This window comes from Ambystoma mexicanum, chromosome 14 (genome assembly GCF_040938575.1).
Source record: "Ambystoma mexicanum isolate Mex_15411 chromosome 14, UKY_AmexF1_1, whole genome shotgun sequence".
Classification (NCBI taxonomy): domain Eukaryota; kingdom Metazoa; phylum Chordata; class Amphibia; order Caudata; family Ambystomatidae; genus Ambystoma; species Ambystoma mexicanum.
This window is the reverse complement of record NC_090940.1, coordinates 173,754,415-173,769,657: the sequence shown is the minus strand read 5'-3', so window position 1 is coordinate 173,769,657 and position 15,243 is coordinate 173,754,415. Positions and strand designations below refer to the sequence as shown.

General features: G+C 45.8%; 1 protein-coding gene across 1 annotated transcript in view; it reads left to right on the top strand.

The window, feature by feature from the left end:
- RTF1 (RTF1 homolog, Paf1/RNA polymerase II complex component) overlaps positions 1 to 15,243 on the top strand; it is a 956,198-nt gene that overhangs the window by 860,990 nt on the left and 79,965 nt on the right. The window contains exons 15-16 of the mRNA XM_069638847.1: positions 33 to 110; positions 422 to 517. Coding sequence (XP_069494948.1) covers positions 33 to 110; positions 422 to 517 — 174 coding nt within the window. The remainder of the gene's footprint in view (positions 1 to 32; positions 111 to 421; positions 518 to 15,243) is intronic.

The window sequence follows — 15,243 nt, the reverse complement described above, 5'->3', positions numbered from 1 at the left end:
CATTTTATAACTACACTTGAATTATTTTGCAGGAAGAGAGTAAAAGCTCGAAGCACTATGCGATGGATCCTTTCACCAGGCGGCAGTGTAAACCTACAATGGTCTCCAATGTACGTTCAACATCATGACTTCTATAAATGTTCAAGTCGATAGGACTTGGTTGGGTGGGGGGGGGGTGGGAGTTATGCCCATCCACTTGTGTCTGGTTGTCTTCAATACCAATATACTATGGTTCGATGAGAAAACATAAGTGGCTGTTGGGCTAATGATAATTTAATGTCTTCCCTTGAAACACTAATGGGTGGGGTCATATTTAAAATGGGTTTGACATGGACTTGCACTGAAATTATACTGAACATATTTTTACTTTAACTTCCTAACTAATATTCCAGTTGAAGTGCTTGTTTTTTCTCTTGCTCAGTCTAGAGATCCTGGCGTTCAGGCTGCCATCAGGGCCTCAATCAATGCAAAGTATGGGTTTGTTGGATCAACAGACACTTCAAAAGACAAAGGCCTGGTAAGAAGTTATTTTAACCCCTTAAGTGCCAAGGACGTTTATGTTTGTCCTGAATTTCCATAAAGAATCATTGTAGGGTCCGATCACTCCCGCAGTCCAAACCCTTTATGATGTATCTTGGGCCTTAAATGACAAAAAAGGTATAGGGCAAAGGCCCACTTGTCCATGCAGAAGTCAGGGAAAGGCTTTAGACAATGACATTTCCTCTCCATTTTCTATTACTCCTTCAGTACCCATTAGTTATATTCATTAGTCTAAATCCGCCTGTTGGTGTGAAGATGTTACTGTGCAAGATTGTATTGTAATGCTATTTATTCTTACTTCAACATACACATTTACGTTAGCTTATGTTAATTTCTGCCGCAAAATTAGACAATCCAGCACACTGAAATGTCTGCACTTCTTGCTGATGCTGTCCTGCTGATAGAATTATGGGAATCATAATGCATCTAGGACGAATTGCTCTTTTACAAGTTGTGCAAATGACTTTTCTCTGGAATGTGGCAGTGGAAGAACATGTTGCCAAACAAATGTGTTGCATGCAGTTTGCAGTGAGTTAAAACAGATATTTCCGATACTTTGATGGCTTAAACCATTTTGGCTCTCAGTTAGTAGGAATGTTTTTGACATTGTGTGATTTGAGTATCAATTGTTTTGACTTAAGTGTGACGTAGCATTTTGTAAAATGCATAAGGTGTCTTTTGCATTCAAAGATAACTATGTTCTAAAAACCTATTTATAACAAATGCAACCAGTTTCCAGCAGAAGCTTTCATTTTTGGAGCTTGTGATTCTTTTAGAGTCACGTGATATGCATAGTCTGCCATCTACTCGTGTCTAGGGTATTACAACTTAGTAAACTGACGATTCAGCATCGATGGGGGATGACATGTTCCTGGAATAGTTTTCTACACAATGCACCTTCCAGTTGACTCAATGCCCTCCTCAGGTTGTTTTTCTTCTGCCATTGGTTAGGTTACTGAGTGGAATGTGGAGAGAAAAAGACCATGCAGTGACCCTCCATGCCGACAAATGTTTTTCAGCCCCACTTCTGCAGGATCAGAGCATATCAAAAATGACCAGTAACCATTGATTTGCGGTTTTTGAGCACCCGCTAGGCGCCATGGAAAATATTCCCTTCAAATATTATCCTTCGTACAATCGCCGTTTTTCCTACACTGGTAAACGCAGGGTGTGCAAACTTTGCCTTCTGAGAGTCGGGCGATCGTCAGTATGTCCTTGAAAAGGTTTAAGCCTAACACTTTAAAGCGCAGGAAAGAAAAGCCTTGTGCCACCTGTTAGGACAGTTTTTCTGAAGTCCAACTAAGGGCTTAGTAAAACCATTCAACTGAGGCAGTGCAAGACTCTAAACTTAATATAAGGCTGTATCACCTGAGTATATGGTAGTGTAGACCGAGCAGCAAGGCCTATCGTAGGAGGGAGAGAGGTCTGTAGAATCGGTACAAGTGAAATTGTCAAACAAATGATCCAAAGAAACACTGAAACACTATGTATTGTAAAAATAAAGGATTTATTTACATACAGGTAGGCCCAGATAAATCTAGGGGTTAAGGAAGTACTAACACATTATATGAAATCACAATATAAAAACACAACACTACACTTGAAAGTACACAGACCGAAGTATAGACCTTATTTGAAATACCTAACAGTAGTTATAGGGAAGTCAAAACCTTTTCATGCACATTCAGTATAGGTCGAGCCTATTCTTGGAGTAAAAACCAATGGTTACTTTTTACAATTACATTCAGTAATGCAAGGGCAGTAGACCCTTCCAGTTGTATAATGATTCTTGGCACAAGTCAATTAATTAGTCAACTGAACAATATACTTTTGGTGAATAGTGACACGTGTTCTAGGGGCAGTAAAAACCTATAACTACTTTTGTCAGAAGTTGTACTAGTTGAGTAAAATCAAAGGATGTAATATACAATTACATGTGTTTTTGAAATCGGGGAACACCAGAATGAGGTAAGCAGTAACTCTTGTAACTTATTTTGGATGGCATACGGCTACACAAGGCAAGTAAAACCCACATACTTTGTTTAACCTCACAATGAAGGGGCGGGGGGGGGTAAAACCCAATGTTACACTTTACTGAATAGTTACTCTAGGTAGGCAACAACCTAATGCAGACTTATTAAGGACAGGCTAGCAGCAAATCAGGGGAAGCAAGACCTAGTTGGGGGACACTCATACAATTATCCTCAAAGCACTAATCTGGTGAAATCAGCACTTTACTTTTGGAAGAGGCCCAACCTAATCACAGGAGAGTAAAATACCTTTACATCTATTGTCTAATTAGACTGGCAAAACAGTGGCTAAGGAAGAACAGATCACTTAGAATTACAGTTACCAACCAACTCTTTACAAGTAAGTAACTTTTAAAACACGTTTTTTCTTTACTAGACAGAAGTCCCAATCCCTGGAGTCTTTCCCTTATTCTTGGAGCATTAATGTTCTCAGTGGCAGAAGGGGGGGGTCCCTAGGACTAGTGACCAACAGGCAGTGTAAGAATAGGTTCTTTAGTAGCAAAAGTCAGAGTTCCTTAGGAAAACTGAGCAAACAGCTAAGTACTTTACTTTAGAGTTAGCAAAGGGTCCTGGGGCTTCACAGAAGACACCCTAGCAGTGGAACTGGGTGTACTGGATGACGGACCTCCCAATCACAGAAAACACCACATAGCTACACAGAAATCCTAACAGTCTTAAGGTAAGTACATACCCAAGCCAACACAGTACCTCAGCATTGAAGATTTTGCAGCAGGAGAACTTCAGGGTCTGCAGCCAAATTACCGGTCAGTGGATTCCTTGTCGTGGAGACTAAAAACAAGACCTCAGAATGGACTTTGCAGCAGGGATCAATGAAGAAGGCTCTAGGCAAGGTTTCCCTTGTAGCTGAATGCAGTTCTGCGGTTTTGGCACCTTTTCAAGGAGCACAGAAGAAAGAATTGTGGTTGAATTCTCGTCGTTTTAAAGGTCCAGCACTCTTTTGAGGGGACTTTTTGGACTCGATTTGTGTTTCTGGTGATCCACGACGATGCCCACAAAGTTTCAGCGAGATTCAGAATTCGGAAGATCGTGCACCGCACAATGGCTTGAGGTCCCAGGGTATTTTGGGGTATTGCAGCAACGTAAGGTCGCAGCAATGCGTGTGATGGCTCAAAATGCAGGTCTTGAGTCTAGTGGATCTCACAAGGCTCTCGGTCAGAGTCGTCGTTTTCGGAGGCCACAGAAGGAAGGGCTACAGCAGGCTCCGGTTATACAGCAGGCTCTCCGATCGCTGGATATCGTTTCCACAGCTTTTCCTTAGTCATCCTCTTCAGTTTAAGTTCCAGTGGTTGACATGTCTTCAGTGTCCACGTTCGCGGTATTTATCAGGAATTACAGCACAACCTCTGCATTCTCTCCCCGCATTTTACAAGAAGGGGCGGTCTGGTTGTCCAGTCAAGACAGCCAGCCCCCCACTGGGATTTGTCCCCTTTCAAGCAAGGCGAAAGACAAATGCCTGGGGAGTTTTGGACTCCTCCCTCACTTCCTGCTCTTCCAGAGAGACTGGAGCCTGGGCAGGGAGTCCCGGGGACTCCCTCCGAAGACAAAAATCACACAAAGGATTTTCCCACCCTGGATGTCAGTGGAAGGAACAAGAAACGACAAACACTAAAATGGCAAAAAAAAGACTGGGGCCGTTTTGTTAAAAATGTACACCCTTGGGTCCCTTTACTGCAACTGTGAACACATTTACTCAGCATTATTGCCTAGAGCAACAGCATGCAGCGGATGTGCAGATGGTAAGGGCAGTCCTGCGACACCTGTTTCAGTAAGGTAAACCCCACAGAGGGGAGTACCCTCCTTGCAATGTACCATGGTTATGGGCTTTCTTGCTAACTGCATGTGGTGTTCTTGTAGTATTGGTTTGCATTGCACACCTCCAGATTAGGAATGCTATATAATCCATTCTAAGCAGGTGAATCCATGAAGGATCTAATGCTGGAGAAGGGAGTAGTTTCTTACCTGTAACTCCATTTCTCCAGCATTGGTATGTTTCATGGATTCGCATGTGCCCGCCGGCCTACCCTGAATGCATACTTGATATGCCCCTACTACGGTGGGGGTTAAAATCTGAAGGAAGCCGTAGGGGCGGGCTTTTTATACCGTACTTCCTATTGGGTCATGCGTAAGCGACCCATAAGGACGTTGATAGGATACAAGTGTCGGGTTTTTCCAGAGGAAAAACATTTTCTTAAGTATACAGAGGTTCCCGGCCTGACGACGGGGAATACTCTAAGCATGTGAATCCATGAAAGATACCAGTGCTGGAGAAATGGAGTTACAGGTAAGAAACTACTCCCTTTATAGGCCCAGCACAACACATGAAATATGAATAAATGCAGGTAAAGTATCACGCATCACTATCTACTATAGAACATTAAATAGTCACATTTGTTAGTTCACATAACTTCTTCCTTTACAGATAAGAGTGAAGTAATTTAGTTAGCACTGACACTCTTGAGAAATTACAATCCTTGTGTGCATAAAAGCTCCCAGAAATGCATAAAGTTCCGATACTTTTTGGCACTGGCAAAAATTGGGAGAAGTGTCCTGATGATGTGAGGAAGGATTAAACTGTCAGGTTAAGTATCGGTTATTGCTAACGAAACTGTCCCCAGCTTTCGGATGGCTTTAGACAGCAAGTACTACCCAAGCCAAATTATATTAAAATCCTAAGTTAGAAAACTCTTTGGATGAAATAAGGCCACCAGTAAGTATTCTCACTACTCACCATCCCTACTTTGGTTTTGATCAGACTTGGCAGATCTGGAAGTTATCGGAGGTACGTTTTCCTACCTTTCTTTCAGGTCCCAGATGCTGCAGGTGCAGAGACAGGTCTGACTGGTCACAGGAGCTGCGGCACTGAGTTTCCATAGGAAGAATGCAAATGACCCCACTGCAGCATGTCTCCGGACACTGGAATTGGACCGGGAAACGACTCTTCAGTGACCATCACTGTTGCACTGTGACGCAAGGGGATTCTGCTATTGCGGTCTGACGCGGCCCTCTATCTCACGACCCAAATGTGCTGGGATGACATTTGGCAGAAGGGTGTCTTGTTGGATCAGCTGGTGAACTTATGGTTCTGTAGTAACGTGCATGCAATGGATGGGGTTGTAGAATAACTGAGTCCAAATAGTTGAACCAACTCGGGAAGATGGCCGTGTTTGTTGTTTTATTAACAATGATCCAAAACAGAGTTTGCAATGGACATCAACGGACGTTTGTTAGGCCCTCGACTATTTTCTCATAAACATATGCAAAAATACATCAGCAATGACGTCTTACTACGTGGCAAATAGAAAACCGATGACAGGATGGGATTGGTTAAGGGAGACATCCAAATATACTTTCTATGGGGGTTAGGATTGTGATTGGTTGCCCACTTTCAGATGGAAAATCTATGCCTACCTCCTAAAAACATGTCATCTTTAACACTATTAAATACACAGTTTATCATTAGTCTCCACGTTATAAGACTCTTCGTTATATGTCCCTCTGCAATTGGTTGGCACGCTCGTGCCATGTGTGGAACATTGGGTTCAATTAGTAGCACTTAAGCTCAGACTCGGGTGCCAGGAGGTGAACTTGACTTTACCTCCCCACCCAATTAGCCCAACATCTCATCACCCATGCCTTCTGCCATAAAGATTCTTTGAACTTGGCCTTGCAAGGTATCCTTGTCTGTGGGAATATATAGGAGTGCAGGCTCTCACTATCATTGTTCTAGGACTCCAACCCAAACTCTATTTTCATCTTTGGCTCACGTGACAAGAGACCACGATTTAGTCAATTTTTCAACATTTAAAAGTCTTAAATGAATAAAACCTGGCACTCTTGGTGTTCTTTCTCTGCACCTTAACAAGACATTATTCATCCTTCGCACATTCACAGCTTTCAAGAATAGATAACCTAGCTTGCCTGCTTCAGTTTTGATACCAGGCCAGACAGCCTCGCTAGGTGCTTCCACAATCTCAGCTTTTTCTTGCTGCGACACAGTATTCTGCCTTTCCTCTCCATGAGTCCAGGCTTACTAAATTCATGACACCAATGTCCAGCTCCTATACAATAGCGGCTTCGTCTGCAGTCTATTCACTACGTATAGCCAGCTTCAATGATGACTTGGTCTACTTGCGTTTCAGCATCTGTACAATTATTGAACGGTTGATCTTCTGCAGTACTTCGCACACGTGCAATCGTCTTCGCACATAAAGTTTACTTGATTCTCAACTTCGTCATCTCTTTCTGTAAGAGCCATGCATTCATCAGCCAATATTCTCAGGGTGTCGCATTCGTCTGTTGTGACGTAACTAGCTTCTCTCTTCTGCTCCTTTTCATATCCCTTGAGGGAGTTCCTCCCTCAGATTGGCTCTTCAGGGATAAATTCAATAGGGTTTTCTCAGGGGCTACCGTCTTTCAAATATCCGCTGCGTATTTGACACAACTGCTTGTGTCAAACATGGCCCAATCTCCGGCCTCCAACATGTAGGAGGTGGGGGGGCGGGATTTCCTGCAGAGGCATGTAGCTGCTCCTCTACACTGAGTGAACATCGGTGCTCCTATGGCGGTAGGCTAAATTCAGCTGGACGGGCCACTGAATGGCCATGGGATACTTCCGAACAGGCTCACTTGCAGGGTTACCAGGAGACATCGGGAATGGTTGGTCCCAACCCTCCAAAGGGTTGAAGCACCTTTGAAGATCAGTCGCCAAGCAGGGCTTCTCACAGACAGCAGCAGGATTTGGTTCCCAGGCCTCGAGTGTGTTTCGTCCTTAGCTTCTCAGGATACTTGGCTCCTTCATCAGATCTAGTGGAATGGCTGCAGGCTCCTTTTATCCAATGTATTTTGAGAGTGCTCTGCCTCAGCCCTCCAATGGCAAGATCTACCACACGCAAGCAGGCCAGCAGTGGTCCAATCAGGGACCACTGTGGGTCTCTTGCTCGCATGTACACCAGACGTTCTGGAGCCAGGTTGTGGTTTTTGGACCAGACAGTCCCAACTCAATTCCTGCCTCCACCCATGCATGCCCAGCAGTAGCCCTCGAAACCTTTGTTTCCCAGGCAAGTGCATGACCATACAAGGATGGATTTTCATGACCTGAATTGGCAGGAAGAAGGCAAAAAACACAGGATGGCCAACGTACAAACGAAAACCTCATCGCTCAGCCATTGTAGGACACTAGCTACAGCTGGTAGCCAAATGTGGTAAACGCGGTGAGGCTGACCAAAAAATCAGTAAAAGTGTTAAAAAGTAACTGATGCCACCAGTGTGTTCTTTTGCACATCTTGGGTAACCAGAACATCCTTGGAATGGAGTCCAGGGTCTCGCAAAAAAATACCCCATTGCACTGCATTGGAAGATACATTGTGCAATGATAAAAAGTTACCCAAACAGGCAACAAAGTAACAAGACTAAGGGAAACAGTTTCCCAATACTGACATCCAGAAGGAATAGCCAGTCTCCTCATAACACATGAGTAAAAGCACAGTGGAATGAAGCTGAAGGCTTCACTGCACCGGAAAATGTCAGGACAGTGTGTAAAACAAAAGCAAAGGGTTTAGAGGAGAAGTTGCTTCTAGAGAAATCTTTCCTAACACACAGCATCTTCCCAAACAGTACATTGGGGGTAATTTTGTGGCACCCTAAACTCACTTTTAATGTGCTTGAAGACAAGCTGGTGGCAGCAATTACATTTTTATCCTTTGGGCTTGATTTCTAGTTAGCCCAAACGTGTGTGGCTACCATTGGTGGCAAGTGTCCTAAAATGGCCATGCCACAATGTTTTTTGCTTTTTCTTTTGGCCATTTTGTTTGCTGGCCTTTTTCCTCCCTTCTCGGGTCAGGCTACTGTGTTAAGGAGAATTCTCAGACATGTACCAAATCCCTGTACCTTGAAGACCCCCAGTAACTTTGCTGGATTTTGAGGACTTGATTTCTTTAACCTGGAGAGAGAGACCCTTTTTCCTACTCATGTATTTTAATGTGATTTGGTACTCTGTTTCTTTTGGTTGTGGAGTCTGACAAACTCCATAGGCATCATTGTTTACATTGTAACAAAGCACCTTCAATGCAGTGACACAGTGAAGTGTTTGAGATTTCCCAAAGGTTTAAATACCTTCTCTGGGATAAACTACTGTTTCCCAGAGCAGTAAAGTGAAATTGACTTTACTTACATTTGTAACTTTCTAGAACCAGCACACACTCTTACAATAGGGTGCTGGAGGGGTTACCTAGTATCCTCTTTGTCTAGCTTCTCATGTAACATTTTAATGTTACCCTTTCCTCACTGAATGGCTGGTGGCAGTGGTTTGTTTTACTACCATTATGGGATTTTACCACGGGCTGCATTAGCAGCCACGGTAGAGCACCCATGGGTGCCATTTGTGTCAAAATGGCCCCAGTCTTCTTTTTTTTCATTGTGGAAAGGTCCTTCTTGAGATTCACTCTGCGCGCCAAACCAGGTTTGGTCCCTTTGTTCGTTTTCTTTGGTGGACTCCAGAGTGTCTGGTGGGGGCAGGAAGTGAGGGAGGTGCCCGAAACTCCCTGTGCTTAGTCTCCTAGGAGACCCAAATGCACTCTGCAGTGATTGGATGGCTGGCTTTCCGGCAAGGACAGCCACCCTGCTGGGTGTGTGACAGCTAGGCTGGAATGAATGGCAGCAAGCTGCATAAAAGGCGAGGCTTTTGGCTTGGAAGGCAGAGTAGACCACTGGAACGAAGGAACCGAAGATCTTGAAGAGGACGCCTGCTGCAGCTCCTGGACTGTTGGTTTGCCCGGTGAAGCCCTGCTGCTGTGCTGAAACTCCAAATTCGTATCGACAGAGAAGCTCCTGCAAGGACGAATTCTCCCTTTGAGTTGGTGGGATCAATCAACTCCAAAGTAAGCCACCTGGACATCTTCTCTGAGCTGGTTGAATTTCCACAGAGTTGCTGCTGGAAACCGAATAACCAGGGAGTGGAACACCAGTTTGTGTGCGTTGCTTTTAAGCTAAGAGCTCCAGGAAGCTCCTCCGGACTCCCAGGAAGCGGAACTGACATAGCCTGAGCCCCCTCAACAGAGTGCGGAACCCCATCTCAACAGCCAGGAACTGCAGTGTTGCTATTTGCGGTAGACGCGAGGAGCTGAAACACTGATCAGCCACTTGTTTGAAGTTTGCTGGTTGCGAGCAGTGACTGTCCCATTGCAGTGCAGGAGTCCCCAGAAGTCCTCCCTCTTGTCCCCACTACTGAGGCCCAAGAACAGTGTGATCTGCAGAGCTGCACAGGAACAGAAGTAATCTGCTGCACTTTTTCTTCAATACAAAGGTACTGTAAAGTCTGAGAGAACTTACATCTTGTTGTACAGTTGCTTGCATCTTCTACCCCTCACAGGCCTAACAGCTTTTGGCCCTACATTAATTTTTCTTTTTCTTCAAAGACTTCAAAGACATTTTGCGAAGACTTTTTACCTGCCAACAAGTGCTCCAGCTCACATAGACTTTTGCAGATTGACTTTGGCTTAGCCTGTTCCACTGAATGACTCTTATTGAGGGATCTGAAAGTGTTCGCCTGCTTGAGAATATTTGATCTCTTGTATGTTCTAATAACCTATTCCTTTGACATCCAAAGCTATTGTAAATGCAACAGTGATATATGAATGTCCCCAGCACCCTAGCTATTGAAGTCACCTGATGGTGTAGGTTGTCTGTGGGCCATCACAAAAGGGTACTTGCTGATTTAGAAACAAGAGTGTGTATTTTTGTGAAGTATATTTTAGTGTTACTATTATATTGCCCCTTTCTGAAGAAGGCTTACTCTGACTGATAAATTAATAATTGTTTATTCATGAAACCTTGTGTGTGAGTGTTTATTTGGATACTTGTCACTGTGAATCTGTGCAACCCCCTACAGCTCACATTCACCCCTCTTGAGATTAGCCTGGCTGCTCAATCACGCTACCAACTTGTATAGTACAGACTTGTACCAAAGGTTGGATTCCTATTGCCATAGGGTCAGGGTTGTTGTAGTGCACCCAAAGGGTACTGCATCCAATCTTACCTAACATACTGCATGCCATGAGTGTGGACCAAGGAAGTGGTTTGGTCCCAAACCACAAACTGGTGGCAGTGTGTCTAGTGTGGATGCAAGATTCAGGCCCAAAATGTTCCCTGATTGGACCACTGCTGGTGTGGTTTAGTGGGGGCGATCCTGGCTATTGGAGAGTGGAATTTGACCACTCACCTGAATTTAGAATAAGTAAGAGTCCTGCAGCCTTTCCAGCAGATGTGAAGAGGAGCCTAGTATCGTGTGCAGCCGACTGAAGACCCATGGATGGATCCTGAAGAGGCCTGGCGACCATTCCTGCTGCTGTCCCAGTGAAGGCATGCTGGATTACCTGGTCTCAGAACACCCCCAATCGGTGCTTCGACCCTTTGTCTGGTGGGACCAAACAGTTTCTAGGCCTTCTCACAATCTTGCAGCCTGGAGCCTTTAGAAGTGTCCCTGGACCACCCGGTGTGCTGATGAGCTCCGTTTTGGGCGAACGTGCCAGAAGCGTCACTGTTCGGCATTGGGTGGCGGTAAATCGGGCAACCCCCACCAGCAACCGTGTAGTTTGGTGGTGCAGTAAAGGCGCAGGTGACAGAATTACGATCACCACTTTTACCAGCACCTTTACTGCACCGCCAAACTTCTAATGTCGCCCCTAGCCTTGACCACTCACCTTGTTTTGGTTTGCCTAAACTCCCAGTGTCCTGTGTTCTCTAACTGGGGTGGCCTCCTGAAATCTGCCCACCAGGCCAGATTTGAGGAATCCATCTTAAAAGTAGGGACCTGTTGGGACCCTGTAACTTGGTTTTTAGAAACGTTGTGGTTACTAGCATGTGTCCAGTATGGGCTGGTGGCAACTGATAATTTTATCATGTTTTCTTGTTAATATTCTTGTGCTTTTCACCTCTTAATGCCAACTGGAGTCCCATATACTCTAAAATGGCTGTATCACAAGATGTTGGCTTGTTCTCTGGCCATCTTGTAGTTTGACCTTCCTCCTAGCCTGGAGTGGCTGGCGTTTCCATATATGGTAGCCCATTGCCAGGAAAAGCTCCAACTTTCGCAGGCAGTGTGGCAATCTGTGTGGCTGGATGTGGGGGCTGCATCTGTCTGGACCAAGTCCACATACATGCCTGAGTGTGTGTTGCTGGGCAGATGCAGTGGCTGCCAAGCTTGAGTGCTGCAGATCCTGGTCATTGGTGGGCTGGTGCAACTCTTGGCCAGTTTCTTGATAAGGGGCTGCGCAACATCTAGGGCCGCATCTTCAGCTGGCTGCTTTCCTTTGAAAGGGTTCTTAGCTTCAATGATAATCTGACAGATGGCTTCTGGAGTCCCCCTCTTAACAAGAATCTGGGCTAGCATTGCCCCCAACCCACCAATGGCATAGCTATAAAAGGTATAGCTGCCACCAACATTAAGCACCTCAAGACCTTCCTCTTTGCTTCTGCCTTCTCTCTCCTCTCCCTTGCTGATCTGCTTTAGCATCGTGCACCTGGTTACCCTCTGATTTCGGCCCAGGAACGTGCCCACCCTGGAATGGCCCAGCATGGTCGTCTGGCAACCCTTGGACTTGGGTCTGTATCTGTAACCCTGCAGTCCCCCGCCCCCCTTTTTCTGCACTTATCAGACACCCTGTCTGTTCCTGAAACCTAGCACATTTTATTCCTTTGCTCAACACTTGCCATTCCTCCCCTCCTGCACTTCCCCCTTCCCTTCTCCCCTGCACTTGCGTGTTTTCAATGTCACTGGTCCAAGTGAGATTGTTGTTTTTGTTCTCCCTTGTTTCCTTCCCTCGTCGTGCTCTGAAACACTTGTGTACGAGCGCGAAACCAATAAAATATCAGTAACAAAATCACATCAACTGGCTGGAAATTATGGCCATGTGTCTTGCACGCAAGACATTCTTCCCATTTAATCAGGAGCAGTCCAGTTTGCATTTGGACGGACAACTCTACCTGCCTTTACTACCTCAACAAGCAGGTGGGCACCAGATCCCAGCTCCTTTGCAGGCTGCCCCTCAGGATCTGGGAGGGGGCTATTCTGGATCTCAGTGGTGCATCTGCCGGGAGAATCGAACCTGGAGGCAGACAGACTGTCAGTTGGGCTCAGACAAAGAGTGGCAACTGAATGAGAGTACAAGAGATTTTCAGCAGGTGGGATCACCCGGTCACAGATCTGTTTGCGACGGAGAGCAACTAGGCTTGTCAGCAGTTTGCATCCTGGGGGAGGAGGGGGAAGAGGGCGCTGCTCCCTCAGGGACGTGCTCCAGATCCTGTGATGGGGATGTGGGCGTACACGTTTTCTCCTACCCCTCTCCTCCACAAGGTTGTTTGCAAGATCAGGCATCCCAGCGGCTGCGTCTCATTGTGCCGCAGTGGCTGGGTGGGTGCCCAGAGAGGCTAGCCCTAACAGCCTGGTACCTGAGCAGGTGACTCGCCAACATCTCTGGCTGTCTAGGAACAACCTAGAAATAATCCAGGGAGCCAAGAGTCTAGCTACTCGAAAGCAGTACAAAAGCAAATGGACCAGGTTCTGCTTCTGGTCCAAGGAAAACTGAGTTGACCTGCTATCCTGCACTCTGACCCAGGTGTTTTCTTTCTCAGTGTATTTAGCCAGATCAGGGGTCCAGGTTGACACCTGCAGGACATACATAGCGGCCATTGGCTTATACAGGAACTCACAGGTTTACCTTCTCCTCGGCCAAGCCAGTAGTGAAGAGGCATCTAGCTGGGTTAACCAGGCTGTACCCACCTGTCAGACGCCTGCACCCAGTCTGGGATCTCAACGTTGTTCTGAGCACCCTCGCACACAAACCATTCGAGCCCATGGCCACAGTGGACCTCAAATTGGTCACACTCAAGACAGAGCTACTAGTTGGGCTTACTTCAGCAGAGTTAGCGAGATTCAGGCTTTGGTGGCTTCCAAGCACTACACTGTTTCATTAAGACCAGGTCGTGCTCTGCACTCACCCCAGGTTCCTACCAAAGTTGGTGGTCTCCTTCCACATTAAGAGATTGTGCTCCACGCTTTCTTTCAAAACCCCAAGGAAGACGCTGAGAAGGCTCTTGTCACTCTTTAGACATCAGGCTAACTTTAAAATTCTATCTTGACTGAACCAAGGACTTTCACAAGACTGATGCCTTTTTTGTCACATTTGACAGCTGAGGGCCTGGACAGCAAGTGTTCAAAACTTCAATAGCCAGATGGATGACTGCTATCATCCAGGAGGCATACAAGGCTCAGCACAAAAAAATCACTAAAGGGCATGCACGCTCTCGCCATCGGAGCCAAGGCAGCGGCTTTTGCCTTCCAACGTCACATACTTTGGTAAGTGATTAGCAGGGTGGCAACATGGGCCACTCAATCAGCCTTCTGCAAGCCCTATAGTGTGGAAACCAGTGCCAGGGCTGGCACAGCATTTGGCCAGGCTGTCCTCTGTAATCTGTTTGCCTAGAGGGTCAATCTCTCCTCCCCAGGGCGGTTATATCAGTTGTAGTCGCCCATTAAGGATGGTGGAAAGGGAACGGGACATAGGAGTAATTGTTACTCATTGGAGTGACTAACGTACCTGGTCCAAAGTCCTCTTTCCTCCATATGTCCCATCTCCCCCCCCAAAAAAAGAACAGCGAGGTTGAACAGTTTAATACAGCTCAGGCGTTGAGGGGGACTGCGGAGTGGCGCCGCTGGGTGGGAATAGGAGAGCGCATGCTCTAAGGGCTGCGCCCTTTGTGCTTATACTTTTAAAGGAAAGTGCTATTTTTCTGGTGAAAAAGGTTCCAACCCTGTCCTAGGCGAGGGGCCCTCCATACAAGATGGAGAAAAGGGGACTATGGACTTTCCTGCCAGGACTTTCTCATATGTTTTACTGGGCACACTTGCAAACTTGATGATATTATGTATTCATTCTGTTATGTCTTTTTAGGAAAGATCAAGTCTCCCATTCTCTCTAATATGCTTCATTTACTCTTTTTTTTGCCTTTCGATATGGTTGCCGACATGTCCCGGAATCCCAGCTTCCCTTGTGTGGACTCACTGGCTGTGTGGCATGCATTGGTTCTCTTGCTGAAAGCATGCATAAGGTTCGGCATCCCATTCCTTCTTCACGGGTTCGCCACCTCTACTTTGTGGCTTCCGCGTCACTCGTTGCCCCAGCCTGCTCTGGGTATCTCGGTGCTCTTCCCTTCCTCTGTTATATAAGTATTTTAGAAAAAGTTTGACAATTCCCTGTGATTCTCTGTTAGATTGTACACCCAAATATAGAGGCAGCTGACAAACATACTTGGTGTGAAATAGGCCATAATTATATGATCTTGTCGTCACTTAAGCATTTGAAATGTAACCCTGTGACTAGGGATGCTACATTTGGACAAAAGACAAAAAAATGATTTATCCTAATGAGAGTTTGACAGGCCCTTATTTGGGAAGGGGCTTCTTACGCTCTATTTTTAATATTCTTAATATTCCTTTGCTCCCACTACTTCTGTCACTGGCACGTGCGCAACAGAGGCCAGAAGATGCCATTCCGAGTTTATTATACCCTTATTGGGCATTGACTCTAAATTTGCACCTTGCAGCCTTTATCTAAATTTGTTGTCCGTCTCTGGGACACAATGCTTTTAAAGGTCTTAT